This window comes from Nesoenas mayeri (genome assembly GCF_963082525.1).
Source record: "Nesoenas mayeri genome assembly, chromosome: 17".
NCBI classification, from domain to species: domain Eukaryota; kingdom Metazoa; phylum Chordata; class Aves; order Columbiformes; family Columbidae; genus Nesoenas; species Nesoenas mayeri.
The window spans coordinates 3,785,644-3,791,907 of NC_137565.1; the positions used below are offsets into that span (position 1 = coordinate 3,785,644).

At 40.0% G+C, this 6,264-nt stretch overlaps 1 protein-coding gene across 2 annotated transcripts in view; it reads left to right on the forward strand.

Annotated features, from left to right (window-relative positions):
- SBNO1 (strawberry notch homolog 1) overlaps positions 1-5,956 on the forward strand; it is a 29,953-nt gene extending 23,997 nt beyond the window's left edge. The window contains exons 25-32 of one of the 2 annotated variants that reach the window (XM_080355512.1): positions 238-312; positions 562-708; positions 788-882; positions 1,064-1,156; positions 1,610-1,747; positions 2,446-2,522; positions 3,282-3,475; positions 4,364-5,955. In XM_080355512.1, the coding sequence (XP_080211638.1) occupies positions 238-312; positions 562-708; positions 788-882; positions 1,064-1,156; positions 1,610-1,747; positions 2,446-2,522; positions 3,282-3,475; positions 4,364-4,506 (962 nt within the window). In that variant the 3' untranslated portion in view covers positions 4,507-5,955. Of the gene's footprint in view, positions 1-237; positions 313-561; positions 709-787; positions 883-1,063; positions 1,157-1,609; positions 1,748-2,445; positions 2,523-3,281; positions 3,476-4,363 lie in introns of both variants that reach the window. The other variant, XM_080355513.1, reaches the window with a different exon arrangement.
- The last annotated feature ends 308 nt before the right edge of the window (positions 5,957-6,264 follow it).

Here is a 6,264-nt window from a genome sequence, read left to right on the forward strand (position 1 = left end):
TCTCCTCTGAACTCATGTGTGTGCTATTAGTAGTTTTCCTGCCAGTGCTTCCTGGAAGGACGGAAGGCAAAGTTCTGTCTTGCTTGTTGAGCTGTAGAAGTGGCAAGTAATGTATTTGAGGGGTGTCAGAAGTTTTGGAATTGGCTCCTGAAACAAGATTGCTAAACAAGCTGTTACTTGGTCGGTTTATTTTTAGAAGGCAAAGCAGCTGTGATTTAACTTATTTCTTTCTCCTAGATGTTCGTCAGGGATTGATTGGCGTAGGCTTGATAAATGTAGAAGACAGATCTGGAATACTAACACTTGATAAAGGTATTTGTGTGTTAAGCATATCTTAGAATGTTGCTAGGAATGTTGTGTATCGTGATAGTGGATTCCTGGCAAGAGAACTGAAGTTGTAACTATCTAAAAAGTCACTTTTTTGGAGAAATTCTGAATGTTTTCCTAATTTCTGAAAGAATGAATTCAAGTAGTCTTTGTGAGACTCTTTGAATACTGATTGAGAGCTTCTCATCCAACTTAATCGTTGACCTAATACATGTATTTCTCATTCTTTTTAAGATTATAACAACATTGGGAAGTTTCTGAATAGAATTCTTGGTATGGAAGTACATCAGCAGAATGCTTTATTCCAGTACTTTTCCGACACGTTAAATGCAGTTATTCAGAATGCTAAAAAGAACGGAAGATACGATATGGGCATCTTAGGTGAGTACATGGGTTTCTCGGTGCTCTTGTACTGCAGTCAGAAGAGAGAAACAGAATAACTCTATCTTCTTCTTTTAAGATTTGGGCTCTGGGGATGAGAAAGTAAGGAAGGCTGATGTTAAGAAGTTTTTAACTCCCGGATATTCTACCTCTGGACATGTAGAACTATACACAGTAAGTTAATTCTGGATCTTCTCTGTGTGAACTTAGAAAACTTGCTTGCTGTTGAGTTTTTAAACACGGCAGTTAGCCAAGTGAGGGGAGGTTCCAGGCCTTTCGCTGGGCAATATTTGGCTCTATGGCTCTTTGGTTCCTGTGTCTGCTGTTGTAAATACCCTGTGTGGCTGTTTTCTAGATCAGTGTAGAGAGAGGAATGTCGTGGGACGAGGCCACTAAGATCTGGGCAGAACAGACGGGTCCAGACGATGGATTTTATTTATCACTACAGGTAAGATTCTTTGTCTCTTGCATTACATTCAGAGTTGTATTTCAGGGACTAACCAAATACACCATCTCCTCTGAAAAACTTACTGTTCATATTAACTACTGTTCAGTTTTACAAAACGCTTTCAGTCTTGCATTAAAATTGATATCAAGTTTGCTTCCAACGCTGAGTATCAAGTGCTCCTTTCTAGCTACTCAGGAGATTTTCTGATAGGAATGTGAGCCCAAATTAATAGCTCTTATTTACACCTTCATCAAGGAACCAGATGCTTTCACTGTAAGGAAAAGTTGTGAGGTTAATGTAGATGAGCAGTACTGTTTTCTAAAGGTGTCCTTATTACTGGTCGTCTTGTTGCACGCACACACATGTTACTCTGTATGTGCACAGTATGGAATCACATAAGGTCGATACTGTCAGCATGTTCACAAAATTTTTTGTTTGTCTTTTCTTTGCCAGATAAGAAATAACAAGAAAACTGCTATTCTAGTAAAAGAAGTGAATCCTAAAAAGAAGCTTTTTTTAGTGTACAGACCAAATACTGGGAAACAACTCAAACTCGAAACATGTGCAGACCTGAAAAAGAAATATAAGAAGGTAAGCATTGAAGTTATGCTGGTTTTAAGCTTAAAAGAGGAAAATAAATATAAGGACTTTTCTGGAATTTGTGCATAATTCTGGCAAGTGAAAAAACAGGCTTCTTTTTTCAGAGGAGAGCTTGTGTTTGGGTCTTTTGAAGCAGGTGTGCCTAGTTTCTGCTTTCCTATATTTAAAGCTTTCTGAGTATGAAGAGTCTGTGGTGTGTAATGGAAAGTTTGGGGTCCAGCAAGGAAAAGCCTTTGTTTTTGTGTGAGGTGTATAAATGTGTTCTTAAATAAGCAGCTCTGTACAGTGTGTTCTAAGCAATGATTGTGAAGCTTCAGCTGTTTGCTGGTGACACTTCAAATACTGTAATGGATTATTTTGTTTAGAGGCTGGTAAGATACCCAACACTTGACCAGTTTTATAGTGCTGAATTTGTAAAAACTTGAGGTAACTCTGAGAATCAGGTTGACTGTTGGAAAAGCTCAGAGCTGCTGCCATGCTCGTCACTGAGATTATGCGTTGAAGCATTTTGTTCATCCTTTGAGACGGCATTCCATTGAAGAGCCTGAAATTACAGAGTACTGTACCCCTTTTCACCTTCAGAGCGGTGGTTCTCCCTCTTTTCTTACAGTAATAACCAAATTGCTTTTGTTTTACGCAAGTCTTACTGTGTTTTACTTTATTATTCCCACTTTGAATCACTTTTCCAGGTACCTTCTGAAGATGCCCTGCCACACTGGTTGGAGCAGTACAATTCCTCTGCGGATACCTGCACCCATGCTTATTGGTAAGTATTTGCGTGCACACAGATGCCTTAACTTCAGCTGTTTACCTAAGCTGGTTTCTCACTATTCTGTTCTTTTGTTTCTTGCTGGAGAAAAATTAACCTATGACCAGTCAAATAGCTCAACCATGGAGTGGAAACACAAAGCTTTGCACTTGCCCTTAAAGTCCTGATATATTAGATGAATGCTAAGATATAAATTGCACTCCAGTAAGCGTATAATGACTGGAGAGTCACTTGTGCTGAAGTGTCTTAATCTGATCTGTTATCATGGTCAAATAGTTCAGATGTTATTTGAGGGAGGGGAAATATTTATACTTCACGTAGAGCTGAGATGGATGTCAGAAACAGCTGCTCTTGTGCTGCCTCTTCAGTGTCTCAACTCAGCAGCTGATGTTTAACTCCTGAGGAGCAGCGTAGCTGGTAGGAGCTTCAGGTTAATATTGGAGCTTCTGAAATAGCACTGGTCAGATACCAGTTCTACATGGAGCAGATTTGGGTTCTTTGGTGATGTAAATGAGTAATATCTTTGCCTTAAAGCTCTGTCTGTATATTTTGGACATCTGGTCCTATATAGGCCAATGCTTCCCAAAGTTTTACTATTTCAACGTATGCTGCAGCTAAAGTATCCTACACAAGACTGTACTTGCAGCCCTCGCTCAACTCTGAATAGGTCAAATAACTTCAAGTCTCATTTTTAATTGAACTAGATATTTCTTGTTTCCAGAATTACTTTGAAAGCTTTTTTTTTCCTCTACACAGGAGAGGCAACTGCAAGAAGGCCGGCTTGGGGTTAGTTTGTGAAGTGGGACTGCGCTGTCGAACTTACTACGTCTTGTGTGGTTCAGTACTGAGCGTCTGGACAAAAGTAGAAGGCGTTCTAGCCTCTGTGAGCGGTACCAATGTGAAAATGCAAATTGTTCGCCTAAGGACGGAAGATGGGCAGAGGATTGTAGGTAAGCGGCTTGTCTGCTCCTTTATTGCCATCTTGGAGTAGAAGGAATTTGTAACTTACAAGTGATTCTGTGGTGAGAGTCAGGTAGATTTTATAATAAAAATGTTTAAAAGAGAAAAGGCCCGTCAGTGGCTGTTTTGGGGAGTGTAGCTCTTGAAATCTACAGAGTACAAACACTGGTTTGAGTCAGGTTAGAGAAGGAAGACCTTCTTTTTTTCAGCCAGGCTTTGGAACACTTATTCTCTCAGTTCTTTTGATTTACTAGGAACAAAATCATTACATTCAGTCTGTTCCAGCCAAGTGACCTTTGAAAGCATAAGTGCTGCACTTCTGATGAAGAATAGTGAGCCCTTGACATGGTGGTTTTCCTGGTTTTTGAGCTACTGAAAGTCACATATAATCAATAGTTTAGAATGACTTTAAGATGCTGATGTCATGTCTTGTGGCCAGACCTCTTAGTGAAGCCCACGCAGTTGGTACCTCAAAGGCTAAAGTCTCCTTTTTTTAATAGGACTTCCTGTGGATGTGCAATATCATGGTAGCTCCTCCTCTTAGCAGCAGTTTCCCAAGATGTTGAAACTAGTCTTTTCATATGTAAACTTTAATTATGGTGTAACTTCTGTGAGACTAGAAAAACAAAAATAGCTGAGTTCACATTTTATGTGGCAGCGTCGAAACCTAAAATTTGTCTTTGGGGGCCAAAACGGCAACTTTCTTCTGCTTCATGACCTAAAGTGACTTTCAAAGATAAATCTCTTGCTGAGAAGCAGAACTTGTAGCTGTGCTTGATTAAAATTGACGCTGGAAGTGGTCACTGGCCGTTGTGTGAATGAAATGGTAGAATCATCATCCTGAGTGAGGTTTTTAACGAACAAACTGCTGTTTTCAGGTTTGATCATTCCCGCAAATTGTGTGTCGCCCCTTGTGAACCTCCTGTCCACGTCAGACCAGTCGCAGCAGCTCGCGGTCCAGCAGCAGCAGATCTGGCAGCAGCACCACCCGCAGAGCATCACCAACTTCAACAACGCTTAGAAGAGGACGAAGCGCAGGTGTTGACTTTTGGCATTTGAGGAAAAGGCTGTAAAAGCATATCACTCGCATAAAAAATCAGGGACAGATTCCAAAGAAATAGAACTTTTTCAGTTCAGTTGTGTGCTCTCAAATACTTTGGGAATAAAGAGATCTAAAAGGGTTGGTAGAACTGAAAGCCAGCAGTTGTTTATGGTGGTGCATCTGTCTTTCCTTATGCTCTCTGTAGTGCTTCCTGTTTGCTTTTACTTTTGGCCTTTTAAGCTACAAACCACAATTTGTTTGAAAATGCTTGAAAATCCCCAAGCAGGCTTTATTTTTATCTTGTCATACAGTGCTCAGGGTTTAACGCAGTGCATCAATGCCATTGCTGTGGGAGATATCCTTGAATGCATGTATCGAGTATATATATATAGAAAATATATATTGGGTTTTTCTCTTCGATTTATGAGTTTATAAAAGCATGAAACCTTGAGGTTGCACATCATGCATTCAGGTTCCTTCCCAGTTTCTGTTTGACAGTGCATGTCTCTGGAAACGGGCATGGACGGGATAAACACACCGGACAGGAATTAGAGAGAAACACAATCTTAGTTGTACAGCATTGGTTATTGCATTTTTATAGTGTTTATACCCAGGTGTTGCATTTTTTTCTGGTTCTCTCCTGGGGGTTATATATTTGAGTCTACAACATGTTCTTTTTTTGTGATAAACATCTTAAATTAAAATTAGTTCCTTTTTAATGTATTAATGGTATTCCTAATGTGTACTGCAAAGGCGGCTGGATGCCTGTTTTCCTTAAATTGAAGCATTTCCTTAATCCGAGGTGGTTCTGGAAACTTAAGTGCAAATTCACTTCCATCTTGCATACAATCTTATATTTTTTACTTCATTAATGTAATAATTTAATTTGTCACTTGTAAGATGAAACCTTACTTGAGCTGTAAATTAGAGAATGGGAAACACTTGAGGGTTCTGCTGTATGTGCTGTTTCTGTTACCCAGTAACTTGAATACTGTTTAATATGTTGTAAGACATTGTAGAGTTTATCTGGAGCTGTTTAAAAGAAATTGTAATGTACAAATGTGAATAGTCACTTATCTATAATATGGGTAAGTTTTGTTTTGCCTATAATAGTAGATGTTTATAAGAAAGTGAAGGACAATGTTTGTCATTTCTTGCTTGCACAGGTTGCACTATTGAAAAATTGAGATTGTATAAACCTGTCCAAAAAAACTACAAGATAATGATCTTGTAGATGTCAAATAAAAGTTATTGTACTAACAAGAAGCGGAGTCTTGTTTAGGCAATCGCTGTATTCCAAAAAAAACACTAACAAGTCTGTACAATTGGAATCTGACAGGACTTGGCATGTTGCGGGCTGCTTTCACCAGGCTGCTGTCGCACAGCCCAACTCGTGCAGTTGAGCTCATTAACCAGGCAACAAGTAAATTCTGTTTAAACCTTGATGCGTATTTCAAGTAAGATTCACCTGACAGAGCAGTGACCCCCGGGGCGCACGTCACCCCGTGAGCGCTCGGAGCCGGACCCAAGTGTTCCATTTCTTACCTAAGTAACAGGGCTGGAAGTTCCACAACTTCATGCTGAAGTGAGTCCCTATGCATTAATTACTTTGAGGTTCTGCTAACCAGCAGGGGCTGGAGCACCTCTCTCAATTCCTTGTCACGCAGGCGGTCGGTGTGTTGGGAGATTTGATGCTCTGGCAGCAAAGGGAGCAGCTCCCGGTGCTGTGGGACCAGT